This window comes from Astatotilapia calliptera, chromosome 17 (genome assembly GCF_900246225.1).
Source record: "Astatotilapia calliptera chromosome 17, fAstCal1.2, whole genome shotgun sequence".
Classification (NCBI taxonomy): domain Eukaryota; kingdom Metazoa; phylum Chordata; class Actinopteri; order Cichliformes; family Cichlidae; genus Astatotilapia; species Astatotilapia calliptera.
Window position 1 is genome coordinate 23,874,694 of NC_039318.1, and position 27,569 is coordinate 23,902,262.

At 40.2% G+C, this 27,569-nt stretch overlaps 3 protein-coding genes across 13 annotated transcripts in view; 1 reads left to right on the forward strand and 2 right to left on the reverse strand.

Moving 5' to 3' along the window:
- Positions 1–13,401, forward strand: part of tulp3 (TUB like protein 3) — a 28,861-nt gene extending 15,460 nt beyond the window's left edge. For 5 of the 8 annotated variants that reach the window (XM_026146120.1, XM_026146122.1, XM_026146124.1 and 2 more), the window contains 10 exons: positions 1,379–1,430; positions 5,238–5,400; positions 6,318–6,530; positions 9,345–9,478; positions 9,581–9,772; positions 9,896–10,008; positions 10,838–10,955; positions 11,053–11,151; positions 11,672–11,843; positions 11,990–13,401. In XM_026146120.1, the coding sequence (XP_026001905.1) occupies positions 1,379–1,430; positions 5,238–5,400; positions 6,318–6,530; positions 9,345–9,478; positions 9,581–9,772; positions 9,896–10,008; positions 10,838–10,955; positions 11,053–11,151; positions 11,672–11,843; positions 11,990–12,123 (1,390 nt within the window). In that variant the 3' untranslated portion in view covers positions 12,124–13,401. Of the gene's footprint in view, positions 1–1,378; positions 1,431–2,666; positions 3,019–5,087; positions 5,146–5,237; positions 5,401–6,317; positions 6,531–9,344; positions 9,479–9,580; positions 9,773–9,895; positions 10,009–10,837; positions 10,956–11,052; positions 11,152–11,671; positions 11,844–11,989 lie in introns of those variants that run through there. The other 3 variants (XM_026146127.1, XM_026146125.1, XM_026146128.1) reach the window with 3 other exon arrangements.
- Positions 13,402–13,437: 36 nt separating this feature from the next.
- On the reverse strand, positions 13,438–18,414 carry LOC113008614 (TCDD-inducible poly [ADP-ribose] polymerase-like). 4 transcript variants are annotated; one of them, XM_026146131.1, is made up of 6 exons: positions 18,031–18,414; positions 15,475–16,310; positions 15,183–15,348; positions 14,884–15,071; positions 14,484–14,753; positions 13,438–14,135 (listed from the first exon to the last, which is right to left on the reverse strand). In XM_026146131.1, exons 1-6 carry the CDS (start codon positions 18,268–18,270, stop codon positions 13,688–13,690), a joined length of 2,148 nt encoding a protein of 715 aa, XP_026001916.1. In that variant the 5' UTR covers positions 18,271–18,414; the 3' UTR covers positions 13,438–13,687. The 4 variants fall into 4 exon arrangements, with proteins under 4 accessions (XP_026001916.1, XP_026001919.1, XP_026001917.1 ...); XM_026146134.1 differs by lacking the exon at positions 18,031–18,414 and adding an exon at positions 17,169–17,499 and having other exon boundaries at positions 13,439–14,135; XM_026146132.1 differs by lacking the exon at positions 18,031–18,414 and adding an exon at positions 17,169–17,499 and having other exon boundaries at positions 13,439–14,135; positions 15,475–16,314.
- An 81-nt stretch (positions 18,415–18,495) lies between these two features.
- Positions 18,496–20,907, reverse strand: LOC113008615 (tripartite motif-containing protein 35-like). The gene is made up of 7 exons (XM_026146136.1): positions 20,827–20,907; positions 20,186–20,639; positions 19,906–20,001; positions 19,565–19,795; positions 19,451–19,473; positions 19,245–19,363; positions 18,496–19,095 (listed from the first exon to the last, which is right to left on the reverse strand). The coding sequence occupies exons 2-7, from the start codon at positions 20,606–20,608 to the stop codon at positions 18,548–18,550; spliced, it is 1,440 nt and encodes a 479-aa protein (XP_026001921.1). The 5' UTR covers positions 20,609–20,639; positions 20,827–20,907; the 3' UTR covers positions 18,496–18,547.
- Between the last annotated feature and the right edge of the window lie 6,662 nt (positions 20,908–27,569).

A 27,569-nucleotide genomic window follows, 5' to 3' on the forward strand; every position in this document is an offset into this window, starting at 1 on the left:
ACACTATTCTGCCAAATTACTTTAGGGGTATTACACTGTACCAATGGAAAAAAATGTGTTTTAAGGAACTATTAGGAAAACTGAGCTGCTGTAGAGAGTGTCTTTAGCAATTAACCAGATAGTGCCTTGTAGCATGGAAACAACATTATTAATGGAAAAGTTCAGTGAACGGTAAACATTTTAATTAGAGCTGTTTATGCCATACTTTGATCCTTGGGTACGGTTACATTAGGTGGAGAATTTGTAAATCTGAGGCTCTTTGGTAAAAGCCTCTTTAGGATGACTAATTAACAACGTGTCCCAGGTCCCACTGTTAGTTCATTTGAAGAAATGACTTGGGAAATTAAAAACTAAAATCATCTCCCATTCTCCAGCTCTCCTCTCTATCACCACAACCTGTGCTCAGTTGCCATAATAACCTGCTGTGGAGCCCTTTGATTCATTCGTGATAATATGACACACTTGGGCAAGATGACTAATTTTGACACTATGTAGCAAGGTACTATTCTTGCTGGCTGTTTGGGAACATATGATGTGTTAGTAGTAGGACGTATTAAAGTCTCCTAAATGGATTTCATGCACTATGATGTCAGCCAACATTGGGCTTGAGATTCATAAGCAGCATGTGTCCTCATTTACAATCAACTCATAAATGTGTAAAGGATGTGAGAGTGACTAAAAGAGGTGTAACAGAGAGTCAGGATAAGCTTTTTGGATATCTGATGAGCTTACGTGGCTCATTTCTGCCAAGCAGAGCATGAGATATTTAAAGATTTACTCGACAGGAAACATTCAAGTTCATGAGGATGGGAGTCACACATTACATCACATTATTGGTTTTGGGTGTGTGTTTGATGGTGAGATAGTGGTGCTGTCGTAGGTCTCTGACTCCGACTTGAGAAAGCCAACTGCTGCTCCCTCTTCACTGTAGCTTAGCAACATTTGCCTGGTCCCTTCAGATAGGTGTCCAAGGTAAATGCCCACAGGCCCCACACTGTAAGGGCTTCTCTCAGCTAGAGCATTGTGTTGTTTCTTTTTCTTCTTCCCTCTCTGTTTCTTAAAAAAAAAAAAAAAAAAAAACTAAACAAGACACATGCATAATTAGAGAGTGAGTCATGTCATGTTTCAACAGTAAGTAGAAGATCAGTGTTTTTCCCTTTGTCCCTCTCCCTTGGAGTTAGTTTTCAACGCTACTCTTTTCAAGATGGGTGCTTAAGATTTTAGATGTGCTGTCTTTCACTAAAATTACTAAAGTATCTGTAATTCATTAGAGAAAGCTGTCAGTCCAACTGTAGTAATGCCCTCTACTGGCTAGATAAGAAAATGCAATTTTTGTTGAAAAAATGTGTCTTTATATTGCTTCTCCTTTTCTCTGCAGTGGTGTTGAAAATGACAGCAGCAGTCTTATGCAACAGAAGCTGGAAAAACAGGTGGGAAACAAAACATTTTCTACAACTGAACAGCACAGGTTTTCAAAGATCCTGCTTTTGATGTTCTATTTCTCAAAATTTGTGGCATTTCTGCTCTTTTGCAATTGCACTTTCAAAGAGCATCTGTTGAAGCTCATGTCCTCAAATGAGTCTAATGCAGAAGTTCAACTCACACATAGATTTTAGTTTGAGGGTTAACCTCTGGTGCTTTTCTAAACATCTGGTAAGATTTTGCAGGGTAATTAAGGGGCCTGGCTTGTGTTCTGCTCTGGTCACCACGGGCTCCTTATGGTTGGCAAGAATGGTTAAAGCAAAATACATTTTATTAAATAATGTTGTTGGATTGAAAACCTCCTCTGTTTTTTGGCTTTACTGTTATAATGCTGGGTTATGAAACTGTGACACCTCTATCCTTCCCTAATGAACCACTAAACCACAGATTCACGGATGTTCAAATTTATGTCTAAATTGCTTTGAAATGCATAGTTTTCACGTTTAAAAAAAAAAAAGCACAGTTTGAATGAGAGATTTTAATAGACATCTATAATACAACTAGATATTGTTTTGAAGATGCAAATTGTTTTTCTAAATGTAGTATTCAATTGACATTTAATTTGTGTATGCAATGACTAAAATGAGAGACCGATAAGCATTTACTCCCAATGCACAGACTTATATTAGCAGACAGTTAGTCAAATTGTGTGTGTGTGGTAATGGTGGTGGGTGGGTGGAGGGGGGAGTCATTATGGGTTACATGGTAAGACAGTTAAAAGTTAATGTGATCTTCTGAAACCTTGCTGTAGAGCTGTGGTGTAGCGCTTTAAGCTGGAAGCCTTACTCCAGTATCTCACATTAGGCAGAAGGAAAACAAGGGAGAAGGGTAGGGGGCTCAGATTGGTGACTTCAAAGAGAGAGGCGGATTTATTGTGAGGCGCCTGGCTGTGTGTGTGTTTGTGTGTGTGTTTCAAGGTCTCATTGTGGCTGACTTGTGCTGCACGCTTTCAGCTGAGTTCAAACACACACTCTCCCTCTCTCTCTCTATGCTCTTAGATAACTCACAAGAACAAACAAACATACACAGAAGAGATCAGCTTTGAAAAATTAAATCATAATTACATTTTATATGTATTTATATGATGAAAGTGAAGCGCACTGAAGGAGCTGTACACCTCCCAGCCCCCCCCCTCTCTCTCTCTCTTTTCTCTCTCTCTCTCGCTCTCTCTTTCCTTTCTTTCTGTGCTCTCTCGCTCACCCTATCTCTCTCCTGCTCGAGCGCTAATGATTGCTGATTCAGTTAGCAACGGTGACTGCCTGTACATACAGACACACATACACACACCCGCGTACAGACACACACAAGCTTGGTATTTGGCTTGTGTTAGAGGAGCACATAGTGCAGTGGAACAGGTTGACAGTTTACTGACTCTTAAACTGAGCTCCAGAAGAGGAAATAAGGACATGGCGACAGAGTCATGCCCACCAGGAGTGCTTCTTTTAGGGGGAGAACACATCGTCATCTGACTTAAAGAGAAGTGGAATCTTCTTTATTCTTTAGAAAACTTGTTAACTTTTAATATCAATGGAACGGGTTTGTAACTTCTTCTTTTTCTTTTTCTGATGCATTTTCTAGTTTATTTGTCTTTTAGATCAGGACTTGTTTGTGAGACGCAGGTGTGAGGCTGTTGCTTACGTAGACTCAAAGTTTTTTAATCAGTACTGCCAGTGAGAGAAAATTTTTTTAGTTATCTCTCCCTAACAGTACTTCAACTTCTCTTTTCAGTAGAGGGTTTGCATGGCCTCTTTTCATCATGTAAATATAAATGTACATTATATCTAAATCACTGTCTTTTAACCCACGTTCTTTGCTTGGTTCTTTCCGGTGTTTTGGGTCACATAGGAAGGATTGTGAAAACCTGAATGAAGTCACATCCTGTGTTGAAAATGCCAAGTACTCACGCTATACAAAAGAATTGAATATTACAATGGGTTGGCTTAAAATAGCTCGATGGAAGACAAAACAAACTGCTCAGACTAATCTTAGGCTGGGAGTACATGTGCAGCAACTTTTGAAGTTAAAGCTGTGGTTTGCCTCAAATCGGTAGTCAGTATCTTAATGAAGAGGAATTATTGTGCAATGTGAAATCTGGTAGCATTCCCACTTTCATTCATTACACTAGACCTAATTATGTTCATTATGATAATGTTGCATTATGTTTTATTCATTTGTCTCCTTTTATGTATAGCAATAAAGGGAGAACACAGATCTGCTCTTTCTTTGAAATGATAACGACTGGGTCCAGCTCTTGGATTTTTCATATGCGAAAGAGTAAAAAAACAAATGCTTCCAGTACCAATTCTTTCTTAAAGTTTGCTTTTTGGATGTTTTTCATGTTCACTGTAGGATAAGAAGATTCAATTTTCTCTTTTTAAAAACAAAAAACAAAAAAAGAAAAACATTACGGCTAGTGAAAATGATTTCCTCGAGTGTTAGAATGACTGAAGTCTAAAAAGCTGTTTGGTCTGCCAAATATGAGACAAGGCTTCTCGGTCTCTCCCAGCTGACTGAACACTAAACAGGAATTGTTGTTGTGCATTTGGTGCGCTAATTAATGTGCTTGCATAATCCATCGCCTGCTCTGGCCACAGTGGGTTTTAGGGCAAGTGGATACAACATGAACATAGTCAGTTTTCTATCCTTACTGAAACTACAGTGCAAATGATTGTGGACTAATTTCACTACCTAGAGGTTACACCTGTTCTGAGTAATCAGTCGAAAGAAACCTCATCTCAGTGATGATGTTCGAAGCAGCTAATTACTTTATCAGACCCTTGTTATGTTCTTACGTTGGGCATTCTTCAGTTCACCAAACTACAGAACATTACTGTAAGCTTTCACAGCCCCCATTATTTTATTTTTTTTTATTTTGGTTGTTGTGTTTTATTATGGGCTTATTTTTTATTTAGTCTGCCTTTTGGCATCAGTATTAAGTCAGGTCACAGTGGGGCGGGTGAATACAACATGAACGTCAGTTTTCTACCCTTACTGAAACTGAGTTGTGTACTGCATTACATATAGTTTTTGTAGTGCATACAGCTTTCTATACCTTGAAATGGTTTGCACAATTGCTTTATCTGTTATTGCATGTCAAATGTCCTCCTGTTCTGATTAGTAGCTCAGCAAAATGTGTTCTGCTGCCTTACAGGTCTGGACTGTGTGTAGCTATCTTTCTTTTGAAGACTGCGTATTGTATTATGGTGTGACTCACTAAGCTGACCTTGTATGGCTTTATCTCTCCACTGGAATATTTTCTTCAAAGATAAAGTAAAAATAACTAAAATACTTTAATGAGTTCTTGGATGGACTTCTGTGCATTTTGGTACAGGTAACCACGGTTCCCAGATAAGCCTTTAGAAAATCAAAGCTTTTGTTTGTCCAATACTTGTTTATGGCACAAAATCTCACATGTAGAAATCCAATTTTTCTAACCTGTAGTATTAGAATAGCATTATGCAATGCAACGACCAGTGCTCCTTTCTTTTCTTTTCTTTTTCTGTTATTGTCCTGGTCATTTGCAGCACCTACTGAGAGACACAGGTTGTAACTCATCATCCATACTAATGTAATTACCTATAGCTTGTTGTGTTGATGTTTTCCAGCTTGGCTTAATCTTCCCAACCTCCATCATTTAATACATGCCAGCTAATTATGCATGAAGTGAGTTTTCCAGTTGCATGTCCTGAAAGTCACGTATATTTGTACCTAGAATTAGGTTACACAGCATTTCTGTTCCCCTGTTTGGTCCACAGAGGGCACTGCTGGAGCAGAAGCAGCGGCAAAAACGTCAGCAACATTTGATGGTCCAGCCCAACACAGAGGTTCGCCCCCGGCGTTCCAGGGCACGGCGTGGTGAAGAGCAAGCCCCACTAGTCGAATCTCAACTCAATGTCACCAATGATGTCATAATAGATGGTGAGAAAAAACATGTGCAGCATTTTTTACGTCATTCATAAAGGCATGTTAATCAAATCCCCATAGTCTAGGCATTGTCACACACTGTTTCCTCTTTACATAAAAGTAACTTCAGTTGGAAGTATACAATGTTCAGCATTTGACTGTTTTTAATTTAGGCTAGGCACATCATAGAGCAGCACGGTTAAACTACCAAACCACACTTCAGTCAAGGGTTTTTTCCCCCTATTTTTTTTAGTTCAGTTCACAATAAATCCTATTTCATTTTCAGGATTTTCTAGTGTTCTAGGCAATCTAGTATTGATTTTCTGCCTTGTTTCTTGCACACAGATGTTTCCCTGGATTCTCTAAATCTGATTATGAGAGGAGATATTTGGGGCCTTTACAATTTTATATTATATTTTAAAGAACATGGTGTACCTCTTCCCATTTTTACTTCTGACAAGCTGCTTCTCTAAGATGCTCTTTTATACTATGTCATGTTACTGACATGTTGACCTCCACATGTTATTTTTAGTGCCACTTACTTTTCCAGCCTTTTGTTGCTTCTGTACCAACTTCAAACTAATTGCAGTTATATGAATAGAAGAGGTCTTGCTATGCATTTAAATGTTTTCTTTGTTAAATGGCATGTTTTAGACCATTTTTATGGTCAAAAACAGTAGAAAAACCACATTCACTAATATCCACTCACAGAATTAAGTTGTTTGCAACAAGGCCCAGTATGAGAAAAAGAAGAATTACCGTAGTCTAAAGTGCAAATCACGCAAACCTACACTGGAATCCAAGATAAAAATATGGATTTGGAAATGTGTATAATAGATTCACTTAGTAGATTCATTAGATATGCTTGGTTGGACCCAGTTAAGGGAAAATTAACAGCTCATGCTTGTCTGCCACCTTCTCCTGTGTTGTAGGTATTGATGGCCCAGCAGCCTTCCTGAGCTCAGAACCTCCTGATATAGGAATGAAAATTCAAATCCTGTCAGTGAGCCAGTCCCAGTCTCAGTCCCAGCCTGAGTCTCAGTCTCAGTCCCAGTCCCCTGCTGCTGAAGAGCCTGAGAGGGACGGAGACACTGAGACGCTGCTGGAGCCCAAGACAGATATCCACGAACTGCTGCAGAAGCAAGGTGATTTGTACTGGATCCTGGGTTTAAAATCATTTTTCTGAACCCTGCAGTAAAGTCAAATGGAACAACTATTGTTTGCCTGCTTACTTATTTACTTTGTTAGTGTGTGTGTTGAGTCCCCTGGTGATTTTTTATTAGAAGAGAGTAGCATCAGATATTTACTTGTGGTTACTCTCAGGGTTTTCTTACGTTTCTCAGCTTTACAGTTTTTACCTATAAAGGAAAAAATGTGTATTTATGACACTGCAGGTAAGAAGTTGCTGTTAAACAAAGTCAGACTTTTTGACATCTACCAAATTGATAGCACTCTGCTGCTGCATGTGGAGTGAGTGGTATGATTGATGGTAATGCAGTGAGAACAGGTTCACTAAATAATAGATAAGGGCATTGTTCACACTGCAGTGTTTGTTTGTGGCATCATTAGAACTACTACCACCCACACCTGCCAACCAGCTGATGGGAATATGTACAATTTCAGGAAATTGTATAAAAATCAAGCTCACAGTGACTTTTGCACTTTTCAGATTCATCTGCAGCAAAAACAAATTTCTCATTATATGAAGGTTAGCATGCGTTTAAACAGTACCAACATCATGCAGTTCTGCAGGTGTCATAATGTAGCTCGTGTGTTACCACTTTGTGCCCACAAACTCAAGACATGACTGTTTTTTTTAAGATTTCATTTGAATCCTGCTGAGAAACTCAGAAGCTGGGTTACTTTTCATACCTTTTTTAAAGGCTTGAGTGTGACGCAGTAGAAAGTGTCATTGTGCGTCTCAATAATGTAAGACCTCATTGTTAATGTTAGCTCAGTTAAGCAGACGAGCCTGCCCCAAAGAGCTCCAGCAGGTATTTTTGGCTGCCTGTCTTCCATATTACCATGGTGCCTTGGGAAATGGAAGAAATAGACATTTTGAAATACATTCATATTTAATCAGCTCCTTGATGTCATCCAACATCTTCACTTTTGGCTCGCTGTAGAATTTAATATCCTTCTTGGCCGTGTGATAATAATTATCTGGAAATGCTGTATGTCTTTTTTGGATTTGCTCAGTCAAATGTTAGGCCTCTTTGACATTTCCAGATGGTTGATTTCATAAGCCAGTAGCTGACACAACTTTGTGTGGGTTTTTTAATTGGAGCCCTGGAGTCACTGTTAGAGGGCAGCTAACATTTGCATTCTGTATTCCATGATGCTTCCTGCTTTTTCACAGGATTAGCAGCATATTTGGGGCGCATCACTTGTAAATACTGCACAATAGGGGTTGTGTTTTGCTGTTTTTACTGTCACATTATCCATCTGGTTTAGTGCTGCATAGCTTAATGTTTTCTCTTACGCTGGAACTTGCCCAGGATATCTTAGTCTAACTGATCAGTGTCAGGAGGAGGCACAAATATTTGAGGACAGAATGCTTTTTGTATGCAAAAGAAGAAACCCCCATGTATTTAAAAGCAGGAATATTATTAACGTGAAATTGGATTTGTTTAATAAGGTTCTGCATTCCTTTTAATGGGCAGCAGGGAGGAACTCGTCTGGTCACTCCCTGAAGTCTGATTGGGAAAACTGGCCTTGACCTCCTCCATCTGTTGCATTTGTAAACACATCACTGATGGGTTTATGTTCTGAATCGCCAAGTCTCACTGAATATAACACGATGTTCATTTTGTGAATGAAGGAACAGCTAAGATGCAAAAAAATGAGGATAAAGCAGGGTACGATTTTAAGCAAGCCTACTTGTGTTCGACAGATCTCTACCTATGAGCAGCGTTCCTTGGTTTGTCGGTCAGAACCACACTTGTTCACCCACATTTTCCTGCAGCAGTATATCCTCACAGTAGTCAGTTTGATTGCTGTGATTTAAAATCTAAAGTTCTTCATTTACTTCAAACTGTAGATTGGATTGCAGTATTTAGGACTGCAGCTGTATAGTATAACAATTTAGAGTAATCTTGGTATCATTATTGCCATTTCTGGTCAAGCATTTCTTTTACAAGTCCAATTTTAATTAGATTTTAATAAAAAATAATACTTCAATGTAGTGAAAACACACAGCTTTCATATGAGTTTACACTTTGATAACACATTACAGTGGGATATAGCTGCAGCCAAGAGTTGCATCCTGGCTGATAAATCCAATTATCAGTGAGGAGACAGATAGACAGTCCCGACTGTCTGCACTGTGCAAGCCCCAGTTTATGTCTGCATGACTGCATGGAGCTGTCTCTGCACAAGTAGCTGCACATCAGCTTCATTTATTGTCATAAATATGAGCCTTCCAGTAACTGACATGGAAAAGTACTCTTTAGGCCAGAGAAGTGGCCTTTTGGTTGAATAAATAAGAATCAATGCTAAATAATCACATTCTTTTTGATATTCACTTTCACAAGTCTTCATCCTTTCATTTCATTTGTCATGGTTTCAACAGCTGATGTAAAAGAAATCCCCCTCCCCCTGAATGTTTCAGATAAATATGAAAGGATGTGCTTTCAGCTGTATAATGCTCTATTTTTTGCTTCAACTATTTCCTAAGTATTGCATCACTTCTTGGGAATTTTTTCTCATATATCAAAGACCGCAGATGAACCCAAAAAACTGGTAAAATCTTCTGTGGAGCGTTTTGAACCAAAACTGAAGGAACCCCTGGAACGAAATAATGACTGAGGTTCTTTTGTTGTGGAGAATGTACGCAGAGCATCTGGGTTTCATTTTCCTCTTTTGTTTTTGTATGAATGGGTTTCTCAGCTGGAGAATTTGTAAAGACCTTCGTGTGTAATTAAAGCTCCCTCACACCACACTCCCACGTCTCTCACCAGGTCTCTGCGAAAGCATGAACTTTGATGAAGCCAGTGAGCACGAGGAAGACTTGGAGGAAGAACGGACCCGTTCTCGGTCCTCTCACACAGACAGCAACAGGCCTGCCTCAGCTACTAGTGGCAAGGACATTCCTGTAAAGCCTACGCACACTAGTTCATATACTCACTATTATCTAAAATGCTTCTTTTTTTTCTTTTTTCTTTTAAAAGTAGCTGACTATATTAATTTGTCCCAGGATCTGGTTACCCCAGGATCACCCACAGCGGAAAACTTACTAGCCGATGTGGCGAATCTGGAGGAGTTTGTCTTACGCCCAGCACCACGTGGCGTCACAGTCAAATGCCGAATCACCCGTGACAAGAAGGGTATGGACCGCGGCCTCTACCCCACTTACTACATGCACATGGAGAAAGAGGATTGCAAGAAGGTGCGATACATGCGTGGGCCATTAAAGTTGTGAATAAGAATCATCATTTTTGTTGTACAATGTAACATTTATAAACAAAAGCCTTCATTAGATACATGTGTCTGCTTTATTGTGTCGTTCCAGGTGTTTCTGCTGGCAGGAAGAAAGAGGAAGAAGAGTAAGACATCCAACTACCTTATTTCAGTGGATGCTACCGACCTGTCACGAGAGGGAGAGAGCTTTATAGGTAAACTCAGGTAAATCCACCCTCCCTGTGTCCACAGAGACCTGCATTAATAAGGTATTATTTGCTGATTGCACACCTTTAATTATATTTATTGTTTTAATGTCAACTGATACCATGTGAACAAAATACCTTTAATTAATAGCGTTACCTGCATTCTGTATCCGGCAGCTCTTATAAGTGATTCATTTTTCTATTTGATTGGTAATATTGATTCCAGTCAAAATAGGCAGTGAAAACATTTCATCTGTCCATCCATTTGTAGCTCAACTGGTCACCAGTGTGTGCCTGGCAAAAATAAAGTAAAGTGTAGCAGACCATTGCCTGATTTCAGAAATTCAATCACAAACCGTGAACTACTGAACAGGAAGCTTCTCTTCTCTTCCGTGCCTGGCTTCCTCCAACTCTCACTCACATTCACACTTTTTTCTTCCAGCAACACCTCACCTCCGGTGAGATTTCAGAGCGAGACTTCTTCTTGACGTGAGATACACATCTCTGTAGGGATCCTTTTCATAATGTTGACAGTCTGAGCCCATCAGTGGCAAAGACAACGACATTCACTTTGGTCTGGACAGTTGACCTGTGGGATTACATTGTAGCCTCTCACTTTTGCCTCTTTTTTTCAATATAACATTCAATGTGATTCCAAAGATTTTCTGCTTGCTAACAGTTAGAATAAACTGCAGCATCCAATAGTTGCTGTTTTCTTGATATTTAGAAAATAAACAGTGTGTTGCTTTCTGCCAATCCACATGACTCAAATGTGAAACAAAATGCTGCCAGCATCTGAAAAATATGAAAAGGTGTAAACATTTCATGACCGGTTTGTTTTCTATCAGATCCAACCTCATGGGCACTAAATTCACAGTGTACGACAACGGGACCAATCCGTGTAAAAACCCCGGGGCTCTGCTGGAAGAAAGCAACACACGACAGGAACTGGCTGCCATCTGCTATGTGAGTGAATGACAAAAGGCTAGCAGTGTGTTTAGTGTGTTGCCTGTTCATTAAATATATTTAGTAAAATTGTCACACTCTCTGTGTTTTTTGGCAGGAAACCAATGTGCTGGGATTCAAAGGACCACGCAAAATGACTGTAATCATCCCTGGCATGAACATGAACTTTGAGAGGCTCCCTGTAAGGCCCCAAAATGTGAGTCTGTCAGTAACAGAATTATGCAAAGCTTAACAACTCAAAGAATTTGCCCTTAAATGTGCAACGTGTTGTCCGAATGCTTCATGTATAAAATAATAATAAATAATAATAATAATGGATACTTTATTGATCCCCATGGGGAAATTACTTGTTTTTCTCTGCATTTGACCCATTCACTCAGTGAAGCAGTGGGCAGCCCACTAAGCAGGCGCCCGGGGAGCAGTGTGTAGGGACGGTACCTTGCTCAGGGGTACCTCAGGGTAGCCGTTAAGTGGATTCGAACCGCCGACCTTCCGATCATGGGGCGACCACTTTACCACTTTACCTACTGAGCTATCCCTGACTAAATGACTAAAAGATTAATTTGAATCCAAAGCTGTTTAGCTTTAGCAGTCTAACATTTCACAAATGCTGTTAGAATGCAAAAGTCCAAAAGTCCTGGTGTGTGAGTTTAATGTGTAGTTTGATTCATTCCTAATAAGATTAAAGACTGAAATCGGATGTATTTGTATGATAGGAGCAGGAGAGTCTCCTGAGCAGGTGGCAAAACCATTCGCTTGAAAATCTGATCGAGCTGCACAACAAGGCACCCGTGTGGAACGATGACACCCAGTCTTATGTGCTAAATTTCCATGGCCGTGTGACTCAGGCATCAGTCAAAAACTTCCAGATAGTTCACGATAATGACCGTGAGTATCTTTAATCTCAGTTATGCTTAAGTAGTTTAAATAATTTGGCTGCTTATAGGATGTTGCAGAATGTCTTGAAATATTTAAAACATACACCATAAACACACTGATCGACCTTTTTTATTTTTACCCCCCTCTATCTCTAGCCGACTACATTGTTATGCAGTTTGGTAGAGTTGCTGAAGACGTCTTCACTCTGGACTACAACTATCCCATGTGCGCTCTTCAGGCGTTTGCCATTGGCCTGTCGAGCTTCGACAGCAAGCTGGCCTGTGAATAGGTGCTGGTGCTCTGCCGGTAAATTCCAGGAACTCAGTTTTTGCGTGTCCCCCCCACCCACATGTCATGTCTGTCGTATCAGGGTTGGTTAAACGTCTGCTAACCTGTGTACAGTTTATGTGTATATGTACACGTGTGTAGAGACTAAAAGGGAAATGCAAATGAATAATCTGTGCTGGAGACAGGTGCTCTTATTAGACACCAAGTGCAAAAAGAACTGATCTGATATTTATGAACCTGTTTGAAGATATGTGAAATGTTTATTCTTCACATATTTTTGTTGCCTTTTATATTTTCATTCCACTAAGTTTTTTAGCTTAAAAAATAACTGTCATCTACAATTCATACTGTAAACCATTTTGAACTATGTAACATGATGGCCTTTCCTCTGGCACCACCTGCAGGCCCAACTTTAGATGTTGCCAGAACAGAAACGCACAGTTGCTGTACTTTATTTAAGGAACTGGCATCACAGCCTCAACACTAGTTTAACTTTTTTTAATCCTTGTTTACATCTTAAATCATATAACGTATGTTTTAATCTGCCTTTTATCAATAGCTAATTCTGATATTTTTTCATTGTGGTTATCACTCTAACATCCTTGTGTGAAAGGTGGGGGTTTTGTGAATTTTTTTTTTTTATCTTGTGACTGTGATTTTGTCTTGGCTAGTTGGATTATCATCTTATTTGAGCCGTTCTTACAGTCTTAAATTATTCAATGACATTTCAAGATATGGAATTTTACAATACTATTTGGAAGTTAAACATCACTTCAACTCTTATTTTTCTCCCTTTTTAAACAAATTTGATAAGGGGGGGTTATTATTTTCATTGGCAGGGATTTAATGTGGTGTTTTGGTTCATCACTGTCCCGAACGTGTTATCTGTTCAATGCAGAGTTTGTTCTTAGATGGACTGAACTGGGATTTTTTTTTTATGGCCAGCAGTGTCAGATACTTTTAAAACAATTTGATCTGGATCCTTCAAAGAGCCATGATTTTTCATGCATAAGCTAAATTATTAGAATTTCCCTGTTGTTTCCTGTTCAAGGAAGTGTGCAATTAAGTTCTGAAGAAAAATATTCTGTATATACTTTTACTAAAGAAGTCTTTGATGAAACACGTTCCAGTCTGACCTTTGGAACAAACAGTCAGCTCATTTGGCTGTATGAAAACATACCAGCAGTTGATCAAACATGCTTTTCTTTTCTTATACTGAGGTGAATGCATTTAGTGTTTAATTTCATAAACATTACAGAAATGAATTTCATTGAACAGATTTGAGAGAAAAAAAGGAAAAAAGTGTTTATTGTAAAATCTTCAAATAACAAAAATAAAGGCATTTTGAAAAATTAAGTGATACAGAATATGTTGTCATTTTAACACTGTCTTCACTATTGTCAAGAACTTCATTGCAAACAAACTGAATATGGCATATTTTATCAAACTAAACGGAGCATTTGATAACAATATATACTGGATTTGTTAACACTTTAGGTTTTCTTGCAACTGGAACATGATTTCTGTTGAACAATTAGCGGCTGAGGCCCCTGTCCTCATCCTCATTAAATGTCTATCTCTTTGGGTAGGTTTTTATATTTGATTAGGTAGTAGGGGTAGCACTGACAGCTGTCAAAAACAACAAACATGGTGGGAAGGTTCACGTTGTCAACACAGGCATCATACAGACGATGCTGCTTCTTCCTGGAGGTGAGCTTAGGTGGACGGCGGTAGTGGCTCCTACCCACAGTTACCTTTCCCACCAGGACTTTGGCAAGGAACATGTGGCAAACTTCATCTGGCCCGAACTGGGCTGAGAACATGTGGGAGTGGGAGGCAGCGGTGGCAAAGTATGTGCCATGACCGTGGGAAACTCCGTTAACCCCGGCCACTCGAGGGTCAAAGTTGCTGGTGCAGATCTCCTCTGAGGCCTCTTTGGTGGTCCCATGGAAGAGATGTCGCTCTAAACTCCCGGTGGCCTTTCCACGCTGCTTCTGCATGTATAGCTTTTGCCTGGAACGAGTTGTGTAAGTGTGGCATGCATATCACCATGAACAAGAACAAGATTTTGTGATATTTTACGCTTTAACTTCCAACAAAATAATTATTTGAATCCGCTGTAAGGAACCCATAGAACTGTCTAGTAAAGTAAACAATGGATGAAAACAGGAGGAAACGAGCCCAGATCCTACTACTAGCCGAACCAATGCTTATCCATGTTACAAATGTATTTCATCCAATAAATGACGTTTAGAAAAAGGACTTTCCGAATATCCAAACAGTTAATAAGGACATCAAATTTCCCTCCAATTTTTCTTAGTTTTAGTCATGATTAAAAATTGAACTCAAACTTAGCTGGACCTTTGGTACTTGTCCCAGTGGAATAGGTTCTGGACCTGCTGGATGCTGATGATGTCCACCTTTGTCTCAGGCATGCTCTCATTGAAGAATTCTTGAACCCGTTTATAGGCCAGAGTGCCTGTAGGAACATCCACTAGACTGTAATCCTGCTCTGAAGCCCAACACCACGCCGGAGGGTACCAGGAACTGAACTCGTCCAGAGGATCTACACTAAAGTTGGCCTCAGGAGGATTACTGTCAGGTTCCGCTGAGTCAGGCAGGACTCCTGTCCTGGGTGTGGGGAGTAAATGGGAAAGGGATGGGAGAACATCATGAAATAATTTTAAAGGAACAGAATCTCTTGATTTTAAAAGAAGATGTAAACAAATGCAAAAAAAAAAACGCATCTCAGGACACCAACTGCAAGTAAGGTTTCATAGAATCCAGAGAGCGGTAGGCGGGTCTGCAGCGAACGCCTCTCTGGAACCCTGTGGCGACGTTGGTCTGGATCATGGTAGTGAAGTCCACCTTGTACTTCTGTGAGCCGACACTGAAGAAACACTCTGACTCCTTCTCGCTCATCTTTTTTAGCAATGTGGCAGACACGCTCTATGAAGAAAGGAACCAGTTAAAAAATAACAAAGCTGGTGGAGGCTTTTGATGTGTTGAAAATGGCAGAAAGGAGTAAAGAAACTAGAAAAAAGAGGTAAAGAAGATCACCGTGTTGTACTCTTGCCAACTGATGTTCCACCAGTAGATTTTCGATTGGCTGGCAAAATGAGGGTTCTTGATCTTACTGTTAGTGTTAGATAGTCGCCTGACTCCATCATACACGGAAGAGTCATCCAGTTTCATTGAGTCAAATTTCAAAGTGTAGCGTTCATTCCTAAAGAAAGTGTTCTGAAGTTACACAAAGAATCCACAAACAAACTGTGATTTTTGTCTCAAAAAAGCCCATCTTTTTCTTTTTTTAATTTGCAGACTTTAGCAAAAGATCTACCCTGTTACTCACCCATTTTTGAGGCAAATGGCATCCTTATTGACGTCACAGTACATCCTCTCCAGCAAGACCTGAGAGCGAGGAGAAATGTCCACCCACTGGCGGTTGGCAACACACCACAGCTGCCAGTGAAAGGGATAGGGAGTGTGGTGCATCTTACACTTCTCCTCTGCAGAACACAAACCAAGGAGGAAGTCGTCACAGATTTGGATGGTAGAGCAGCCTTTTGTGTGAAATGAGACAGGCACTTTAGATGGGGTTTTGGTGGTTTGCTTGGTAGGGGCTCCACTTGGCGTTTGGGTGGAGGATATGGACCCTTTGTTGGCAGGAGCAGTAGGCTGACTGGTATGCTGGGCCTGGGCAATAATGACCGGCAAGGAGACAATAAGTGAAGTGACTGGAATAGGACTTGGGGGGTGTGACACAGACTGTGTGTTTTGGGGGAAGGTAAGCAGCACACAGGAGCTGCTCTGCGATTGCTGCTGAGTGGTGGGCTGAATGCAGATCTGAGGTTGCAGGATGCTAGAAGACAGCCCTGCAGTCTGCACCATGCTGGAAGAGCTTTCACTCTTGCTGGCAGCAGAATGCTTTCCTTTCTTAGAGGTCGGAGGTGTTATATTAATGCTGAGGCCATAGGGCTTGACGGTCCAGGTGATGTCAGCTTGCTCGGTTCTCATGGCCTTCCACACTGGGAGGCTGGTGTCGGCGTCAGCAGGGATTTCAAAGAGGAGGAGAGACGGGCTCAGAAAGGTGACTTTGGAGGACCTGGATGCAGGTTCTGCAGCTTTAGCACTACCAGACAACTTTCTCTTTGTTGCCCTTGTGCATGAAATTCCAGCCATGTTGGACTTCCTAACCAAGAACAATTTTAACAATTATTTTTTGCAAACTGGAACAGACACAAGGTTATAGTGACGTAGAGACACTACAAATGAAGAGAACAGGAATTTTAACTAGCAGTTACTGCCACGAAACTCCCCAACTTTTGAGATTTGATGGTTAAGTTTGAAAATAATTGAATAAATGCACTATTTTTCATAATTTTGAACAGAACTAAAGCCAGCTCTGTAAAACCTTTCTCCAGCCACTTTAATACCTAGACCCACTCAACTGCTGCTCCCCACAAATATCTACTCAGCCAGTCACACAGTAGCATTCATGCAACAACCATAGTTTACTGCCAGACAGGCCAATCTGAGAATTTCTGAAACTTCTGATGTAAGAAAGGCAAACAAATAAACACTTTTAAGAACAAACATGAGGATCTTTGAATTCACAACACACTGAACCTTGCAGAAGACCACACAGCGTCACATCCAGCTAAAAATGAGAGACTGAGGCTACAATTTACATGGGCTCACCAAAGGTGTACAATAAAAGATTGTCCTGAATTTATGTTGTGAATTCAGATGGTACAGTCAGAATTTGGCATAAAAAAAACATCAAGGCAAGATGGAGACAATACCCTCAGGTGGAGGTGATGTAAAGATGTGGGAGATATTTTCTCGGCACACTTTGGACTCATTAGTACCAGTTAAACAATTATTTAAAGGCCCGGCAGGTCTGAAGGCAAAACAGCTTTCCACAACATAACCTCTAAAGAACTTAACTGAGCCTTTACAACACACGACTCAACCTGCTAGCTACATACACCCGTAGCAAGGCACTATGACTAGCTAATTAGACTTTTAACGAGTTTGGCTTACATTAACCGTGAGTCCGCCTCAGGCCTCTAAACTTTGCTGAGTCAAAGTTGCAGGAAAAAAAGAAGCTTTTATGTATATGGCTTTAAAACCCTTCTTTATACAAAAGACGGTCAGCTTCAATGCGCCAGGCTGTAGAGTTCAGAGGGAGGTGAAAGTGAACGGTGTGCAAAGGCTGTTCATATACCAAGAAAAAAACCCCACTAAAAATGAGAGGAATTTTTAAAAAAAAAAAAGGATACTTTCACTGCATTTTGAACAGAACTACAAACAGCTGCTACATAAAAGCTGATTTTGAAGCCCAGCATATTCTGTCTTTGTGATTTTTAATTCAAAGACAGGTTTTCTGAAACTCTTTCAAAGTTTTTCTTTGGACATTTTACTCATTTTCAGTCCAGTCCTTCACCCTATTAAGGCACACAATACTGGCCTATGAATCATTCAGGCATTAAATAGCCACCCAACTCAAAGAATAATACTGTTTTGTACTCATCGCGGTCAACTTTAAATTGTATCTTTGGGGACTCTGTTACCAGTAGCCTGTTCCAAAAACACACATTGTGTTCCATTTTATTTATTTGAATCTACAAAAAACACAAAATAAAACAGTTTGACAGCCATAAAGTAGTATTTTGGATCAAATTGGTGATTTCCAGAGAGCTATTAGGCAAATCCGTGGCACATGTTAGCATGGTGCGCAGCGTGTAGTTAAGAGAAAAAAAATGGAAACTTGAAAAGTGGATGACGAGAGACGTGTCAGACCTGAAAACTATATACAGGAGATGAACTGTATCTGAAAATCATGCCCTTAGGAAGCAGGTAATAAAATCTCAGACGTCACATCTGACCAAACATATAGGCTCACCTCAGACGCTAAAGAAAACTCTGGCTGCTCTCCGACTCCAGGTCTATGTCCAGTAAGGACTGGCTGGTGACACATCATCAAGGGAGGCCACAATACTTGCAAATATTTTATTTGTAAATTAGCACTGTAAAACATGAGTAGTATGTGCACATAAAGCACATTTGATGTTTTCCATACATTAGTAGTTAGTAATACAGCAAAATAAGAGAGGAATGTGTAGACAATGACATGCATAATCATTTTTAAAACTTACATACAAGTAATTAATCTGTACTATTTTTTAACCTCACAATTTATATGCTGATAATAAACAAATGAATAATTCATAGATTATTAATGCAAAAAAAAAAAAATGCTCTAATTCAAGTTACCAATCACTGAATCTTAAGTACCTTGATCAGTGTGTTCATTGAGTTTTAAATTAAGAAGAGCCAAAGAACACTGCATTGAACCAGGAAAGAAAAGTGGCAAATAATCTGACATTTAATTTGATGAGTTTCTCAAAGTCACAGAGTAACTAAGTTGCACTTTCAATTACACTCAGGGCAACTTCCATTGGTTCAACCGTCAAAGGACATTGCTGACAACCGACCCAGAAGTAAGGAAAGACTTTCTCAGTGATTGCCTGTTTGAAGGTGTAGATATGGGTGTTGTTGTGCGCGTCATAGAAAGAAACCTTGCCCTTGTCACAGTCCAGCTGCACTCTGATCTTCTGCGGGTTCCTTTTCAGGTTTAGTCGCGTTAAAGGGGAGGTACCCGCAAAGTACATCTTGTGGTAGAAGTACACACACAGGTAGCCGTTTTTCTGGACCGAGGACACTTTCTCTTTCCTCTGGACAGATTCTTTAGCCACGCCGACAACCCACGCAGTATTATCTCCCACATTCACATCCCAGGTACGCCTTCCTGAGGTGAAGCCCTCCGAGCCCAGCACACCGGTGTCGGGGTCGAACCTCTCCGGGTTGTCTGGGAGCTTCTGTTTCTCATCGCTGTCACAGACGCTGGTGAGGTCATCTGACAGAATGAGCCATGGGGCAGCAGTGTTGGGATCCAGAGTTACTGGGGCTGAAGGAAACATGGCAGATTGTCAGCTGTAGTTACTGTGGCTGTAGTTCAGTCAAACATTTCAACCTTTCCTCCACCTTGGGAATTCATGACAAACTCAAACTCCAGCTCAGAGTTTAAATCAAGCAGCACATTATGGTTAAACTCACTGTATTTGGCAATTTTATGCATCTTCTCCCACACATAAAACATCATAGAGCCAACATGTTTGGCCACGTCTATGAGTGCTCCTGGAGGCATAACGGGATCTTCAACAGGACAATCAGCACTGCAGAAAACACACAAAAAAAGCAGGTTACATAACACATTATGAAAGTTAAGCAAAGAATAAAACAAATATTAAACTGTTCGTTACCTTAACAGAGTCCTCTTACTGTTCTAAAAGACAAAATTAAAAGGCAAATTCACTTTAGCATTTAAGGGGGAAAAAATATAAAGTGTTCCTTCTTTAGTCTCATTTCAAACTTACATGAAGGACTGAGATGCCCTCCAAAGCTATCTCCTCCTCCAAAACTCTGATGGATTCGGACACAGATGCCATTTTTCTTTCTATTTCTTCAACCTTCTGCTTCATCTCTTCGCTCTTCTGCTCTTCCTCCCGCTTCAGCGCTTCCATCCTGGCATTCTCTTCAGCGTGAAGGAAGTCGTGAAGTTTTTCAAACTCCTCATGGGTTCGTCTTTCCACAAATCGAGCCTGGACCTGTAAAATAATCTGCTTAAGCATGGCTTGGAAATGAGTTTACTGACAGCCACTAAATAAAGTGACTTACTAGGAATTTTAACCCATAGTTTGACAGATTATCACCACACCTGAATGTAGGTCACAGTGTCTTCATAGTTCTTCTTCATTTTGTCAAACGCCTCCCTCTTCTCCTGCAGTGAGCTGAGAGTGGACTTCATTTTCTCCTGAGTAAATAATTCAAAGTAAATTCATTAGAAGGTTTGTTAATCTCGCTTTAGGCTTGTAACATCCTTCAGCATAATGACTTGTGACAGAAACTCTGTATAAACTTAGTAAAGGAGCCCCAAGAAAAAAGGCATCATTATTCAATCTCAAGTCCTTATTTGATCAGGAAAGTGAAATATTTACCTTCACATCCACAATCGCCTCGCTGACAGGACAACATTCGTGCTGCTTGTGTTTTCTTGAGGTATGGCAGACAACACAGATAGGCACCTTATCTGACAGGCAATACAGCTTGAGCCTCTCCCCATGATGAGGGCACAACTCCCCTGGTTCACCGGGCAGCTCTTCCGCTGTCTCCTCCGGTTCCTCGCTCTCATGTGTATAAGACTCGCACAGGTTCTTCAGGGTGAGACTAGGAACGGGATCATCCACACTCTGGGTTCTGCACAGAGGACAGTCACGGTTTCGTCTCTGTCGACTCCAGTACTGCTGCAGGCAGGATGCACAGAAACTGTGGCTGCACTTGAGGACCACTGGGTCTTTGAAGATTTCGCAGCACACGGCACAAGTGAGGTCCAACTCAGGGAGATAGAGCTTCCCTGCCATCCCGAGGCTTTGCTCCTGTTTTACCCTGAAACTGAAAGTAAGGGAGAGTTCAAGAAACTAAGAGAACACAGGGGAAGTCACTCCCTTTTAATACCCTAGTCAGTTGTTCTGTTGTCTGTTTACTGCATCCTGTGAAATCTATGCATGAAAAACAGCCTTTAAATGCAAATGAAATAGTGTTCTGTTTAAAAAAGAAGAAAAGTTAGAGTGAAACATACCTCAAAGCTACAGTCTTGTAACAGCTGTATATGCGTAATGGTGAACACTTCCTGCTTCCTGTTATGCTGAGTCACTGAAAGGAGGCGGAGTCTCAAAGACAGCAAGCATTTTTAACCCTTCACTAACGCTGCAGCTCAGTCAGAATCAACAGTTTACAGGCGAGGAAGATGAATATGAGGTGTTTTCTGGACCAATAAAGGGACAAGAAAAACGGTGACATAACATTACAGTTAGGTTTTCCATGTGTTTCTTTTTTTTGGGTTAAATTATATGATTTAGAGAGAAATCAGAGTTGCAACAAAAGTCAAAGGAGCTTGCAAAGAAAGGCATCTGGACTTCTTTAAGTTGCTTGAATTTGTTTCACCTCTCATCCGAGAAACTTCTTCAGTTTCACTTCTTCTTCAGAACTGAAGAAGCTTCTCGGATGAGAGGTGAAACGTCTTCAAGCAACTTAAAGAAGTCCAGACGCTTTTCTTTGCAAGCTCCTTTGACTACGATGACCTGGATGACTGAGAACCTTCACAGACAAGTTGCAACAAAAGGTCCCCACTTGTATTTCTGAATTGATTGCTTAATGTACAGTCTGATTTTATACAGAAATGAAACAATTAATTATTTTACTGGGTTGATATTTAGGACCTCTAGTTATAACAGTTAGCCCTTCTTTATCTAGGTTTGTTCTGCCATTACTAACTGTGGGCATAATTAGGTTGTTTTGGCTGTTTCAATGTCACTGTCAGTTACTTTGTGGCTGTTTAATTATTAATGAATTTATCTGTCCATAGATTACGGTCCTTGAAGTGCTGTGGAAAATCCAGGTGTTCCTTTTCAAACTTAAGATTTGCCACATTGGCTTTTCAGAGAACTGTATTTTCCTTTGCCTTTACTTATTTCCTTTAATTCGATCCATTCTTACTCATCATTATTCTTAAAGTCAATGAATGAGAAATGATTTCTTTGATAAATCTACCCTCAGGTTCAGTTTTACCTCTTAAGGCTGCAAAAATTACACCAACATCAAAACATGCAATCTCAGTTTTCCCAAAGAAAGAAATACATATATATACAAATTAATTGATTGATTGATTATTGATTTTATTGATTAGCATTCAAATTCAAATCTCAGTGAAAACAGTGAAAAAAAAAAACAGTGAAAACAGAACAAAAATCTACCATAAAGAAAGAAAGCATGAGACAAGGCTAATCAAAAGGTATTGGCTGAAGCATTTGCTTAATTACAACTGCAGATATAATTTCCTTACAAAATTAATGTCTTTAGAGTTAAACAGCATCTCCATCATATGTACATTTGGTCTCAACCTAAAATATACAGGCACATAGTTCTGTCTTTGCTACTTAAAATAACTGTATTCAAATGAATAATGATACTTATGTCCAACCTTTCCAAGGCTACAGAGTACAAATAAATGACTGACATATTCAACATCAGAAAATCGACCCGTAACTATTGTAATACCGCCAGCCCCACATCTAAGCCTTGCCAAATAACATCAGATAAAATCATCTAATCTACGCACGTAATTTTCCAGTTGAAACTTGTGCGTAAATATTGTATAATTTATAAGTGTGTGTGTGTGTGTGTGTGTGTGTGTGTGTGTGTGTGTGTGTGTGTGTGTGTGTGTGTGTGTGTGTGTGTGTGTGTGTGTGTGGCGGGTACTATTCAATGTTGTATGCCAAAAACCAAACAATCTACATCAAACGATCTTTAATTTATCTTCAATTTAAACCTACCCACTTCTCCATATACAGCAATATTTGCAGCATTTTATTTAACTTAAGTGGCCTCTTCAGAAATTTAACATGAAAGGGTGCAATAAACAAAATGTCTTCATGTATCTACACCTGACCCATATAGCAATGCTGGTAAGATCTGATCAAACAACTGTAACTGGGTTTCATCAGTTTCAACTCAGATAAGATGCCAACTAATGAAAAACTACATTAAAAGTTTGATCTTTATATGTAATAGCTAATGTCAGCTTCTATGCAAATTATAGAGTAGAATGGGAATTTTACTCACTGCAGATTCATTTTCTGCTTGTTACAAAAGGTTCATTATAAAGTGAGCGGCCAAGGAGGTCATTTCTTTCCTGCCTTTCATTTATCAACAAAAATAAAGCAGTTTGTACCACACTGGCTTTCAATTTAAGATAATCTCATTAGATTTTCTTTGCATGCTAATAGGAAAACTGTGATGGTAATGTTTAGTCACGCTCTTATTAAAATGCATAACAGTTCTGAAAGCTTTTCCTTAATTTGGAATAAATTTTTCAAATCGAATAAACAAAATCAAACACACAGAGACAAATAAACTGATCACTGGGGTTCTTGTTGCTTGATAAATGTGCCGAAAAACTTTAGGGCATCAATGTGTAGCATGCCTTTAGCTCATTTTCCCATTCTCTCCACTTCTAGTCCACTTGAATGCATCTCCAATCACAACGTGACTTCTGTGACTGTAATTTGAGGGACTAAAAATAGCCGAAACTTTTCGTTGTTTCCATGAGAGAGTTGCAGCCCAATCGCCTGCTGTGAAGTGATCCTGTTACCCCACTCTGGTGTGTGATTAGCGGTCTGGACTCCTCACCAGGTCAGCACTATAATCACTTGAGTTATTGTGAATGCTTTGGAAAGAAAGCACTTCAGTGAGTCATTGCATTTGGCTTTGGTCTGCATTTTAAAGTAGAAAAGAAAGAACTGTTTTTAGAAATGTAGGAACAAACCCAAGTGGCTACTAATGTTTGCCAGAAAACAATTAAGTTAATATTTTTCTTGAAATTGGTATTTAGTGGAAACACAGCCTCTAGGACAGATAAGAACTAACTTTGTAATTCAAAGGTTTTGCACCAATCCTAAGACTTTACGTGTTTTTGCCTTTATATTCAATTTAGAAATGCCATACATGATATTTATGACAGGCTATTATTGATAATTCATTACATTTATATTTCAGCCATTTGCAAAACCAATGAACAGATTAATGTGTGGTTAAAATAACACTGATGGATAGTGAAACAAAATAAGGTGTCTATAGCCATACGTGCCACTCTAAGAAACTATAAACATGCTAAAAAGTTTCAAATGCTGCCGTTGCTGTAGTGGCCACTAGAGGCTCAGTCTGAAAGTGAACCAACCTCTACAGACTCCCATGGTGACATGCCCAATTTAAACACATTTCAAAGCATATTTACAGCCTGGTACAAAAACAGCTTCTGTCTCCATGAATAATTTCCTCTTCCCCCCACCTTGATAACAACTGTGTTGTGGGTGATAATTTGTTATAACGGGCATAACACCCTTTTGGATTTTGCTAAGTCCTGGCAGGTTTGTTAGGTCTCACCTGTGCTAATTTGAGATACTTGACATCTTGACTTTTTTTTGGTGCTGGAGCCTTACATGAAAGCTTAAAAACACTCATCTTGAGTCAGTGTCACACACACACACACACACACACACACACACACACACACACGCACACACACACACACACACACACACACACACACACACACACACACACACACGTTTCACCCCAAGTCCAGCACCCTGAGGCTGTATGCCAAGCGGAAGGAAGGAGGCCTGGGACTAGTGAGCATCAGCACTACGGTCCAGGATGAATACATCAGTAAGATGGCCCCAACTGACCGCGTGCTCAGTGAATTCCTCAGGCAGCAGAAACCCAAGAAAGAGGAGGCACCGTCATGGAAGGACAGGTTCCTGCACTGGCAGATAGAGGAGGTGGCTGACATCCAGAAATCATACCAGTGGCTGGACAAAGCTGGACTGAAAGACAGCACAGAGGCACTAATCATGGCAGCACATGAACAAGCTCTAAGCACAAGATCCATAGAGGCTGGGGTCTATCACACCAGGCAAGGTCCCAGGTGCAGGCTATGTAAAGATGCCCCTGAGACAATCCAGCACATAACAGCAGGGTGCAAGATGCTAGCAGGCAAGGCATACATGGAATGCCGTAACCAAGTAGCCGGCATAGTGTACATCAACATCTGTGTGGAATATGGCCTGGAAGTCCTGAGGTCAAAATGGGAGACGCCCCCAAGGGTGGTGGAGAATGACTGAGCTAAGATCCTGTGGGACTTCCAGATACAGACAGATAAAATGGTGGTGGCTAACCAACCACAGTGGTGGTAGACAAACAGAAGAAGACGGCCGTAGCCGTTTCCGAATGACAGCGACATCAGAAATAAGGAACAAGAGAAACTCGAGAAATAACAAGGGCTCAGAAAAGAGCTCAAGAAGATGTCGAGGGTGAAGGTAACAGTGGTCCCAGTGGTAATTGTCAAATGGTAATTGTAGAGGACCTGAGCCTGAAGGACAGACTGCCGGCAGAGGTGAGAGGGGAATATTTTTTTATGTGTGTGTATGTATAAAAATCCCAAATGTTGAAATATATCTATATCCCAAAAAAAAAACATAATAAATAAATACAATTTTTAGGCTACAGGTCCATAGCATGTCATTGATTCAGGATCATTTTGCCGTTTGCACCTACAGTATGAAAGCAGAAGTATATGGAATATTTATACGCTCCTTGGGTGCTGTCATGGTGACTGTGTCGATATGTTATGTAGACCTGTATTTCATGGATAATATGTAACATGCTAATATGTGCCAAGTATCAGATCAGAATCTAAGTACTGAAGGAAGTTTGAGTCAATTGTCAAAAGGATCACCAAGTTGTTACAGTAGGTGATACATCCATATTTGTTCAGGTATTTTCCCCCCCTTAGCATCAACTGCCAGCCTACTTGTGTGGCAATAAACCCAGTTCACAGCAGCCATTTGGACATGTCATAGCAGGGTAAACATAGGTGTAATTGATAAAAATGTATTATAGCCCCTTCTATTTGGAATGTCACCATCATTCCTGCGAGCCACCGTGCACAATACCAGGGGCCCGGCCAATTTAATGGAACGGTGCCATAGTTAATGTGTTAATTACATCCGCATTTGGCTTGCAGTGACATGTCAAACCTGAGTGCTGTGAAAAGGGCCTATTTATCCTCAGGGTGCTCGAATGTCTGTACAAAATTAAAGGCAATCCACCTGACAGTTGTTGAGATATTTGAGTGTGAACTAAGCCGCTACAGCGCTTTGATTTTTTTGTACACTCGAGAGTCCTTTTTTCAAATTTTGACCCAGATATGGAGAAGGGGATTTTGCTGATTAGATCAACAACCTGCTGTTTGTCTGAGGGACCCCCGACTGATGGAGTACACGACTGAGCTGTCACTTTCCAAAAAAAACCTTAAGTATGAAATCAGCTTTGCAAAAGTTACAATAAATTGTGAAAATTTTCTTTTAGCACTATGCTTTTGTAATAAGACTGGGAACACAGATGGTCTGTGTGCCAGCCATAAGTTTCCAGCAGATGTTTCTGTTATTTTCTTCATTTCCAAATGACGGAATGTTTTAAGCGAAGCTGAGCCCACTGAGCTTCATTTGGCCACTAAAACGTTTACAGTGTTGCAGTTTATTACAGAACATTGCAAAACACTATGTCTTTATTAGCATGGGCTGCTCTCTAAATTATACTGTGGGTTCAGGGAAAGGTTTTAGTGCTCTGCGGACTTATGTGGCTCCATGTATTATAAAATGAAATTATATCCCTGTTATTTTGCTTCTCCATACCTCTTTACATGCCATATGCTGTTTAACAGGATATGTTTCATTTTGGCATTTCGGATGCATTTGCATTTGCAAGTTTGCTTCTGGTTTATTTATGAGGAAGCTAACTTCTTTATATTCACATCATAATCGGCAGTAAAATCTGGCAACCTCTCACCAGTAACCATTTAAATTTATATTGCTGTAACCAATAAGCACCACTAGATGTCAGAATATACTCACCTATGACATCAAATAGCGCGCTGACTGCTTAAAAATACTGAACAAATGCTGCAGTATCAATGCAGAAAAGTTCATAATAGCATTGCATTAAAATGACTTGAGGCAGACTAGAAGATTCAAAAGATAAGATATAATCTTCTAGTCTTATCTGACCTGGATATTACTTTAGAGAAGAAAAACTGCTTTACCTCAGGATAAAGCAGTTAAACGCTCACATCTACCTGGATGTCACCCTTTGTGGCCTCTGCTACTCTGTAAATTGGTTGTCAGCCAGTGTGACCCGGGCTAATAGTGATTCATTATTGCCCACACCCAGCCAGTGTTCACAGAGAACTTCATCTGGGCTGAGGGGAAAGGGGTCGGGATGGGGGGGGGGGGGCTGTGTCCGTCCCTGAGCATCTAATGAGGACAGGCAGGGTAACAAACCAGAGAGACAACCTCAGTCAGACCTGTCTCACCACCTGACACTTCACACCAAGAAGCGGGAGATGAACTACTCCTTTGTAGGTCAACGGAAGTATTGATGAGAACAGCTCAAGAGGTGCTTCAAAAACATTATCAGCGAAGCATAGCGGTTTCATATTTATATTACCCCCGTGCAAGCGTGTTTGCAAATACATCCCATACCTGGTAGTTATCCTCTTAGCTCTCCTAATTTCACCATGCATATGCATCACAATGTGTTTTTCTGACAGTATATAAATTCTGTTTTAAGGTAACACTTTCTCACAAAACAAAAATTATTCACCTTATGTTTGAAGATTTTCAGACCGAGGCATCACACATATGGGTGGTGTGCCAAAAAAGGTGCAGTGTGGCCCAGTAAATAGCTTTGCACAGTGTTAAATTA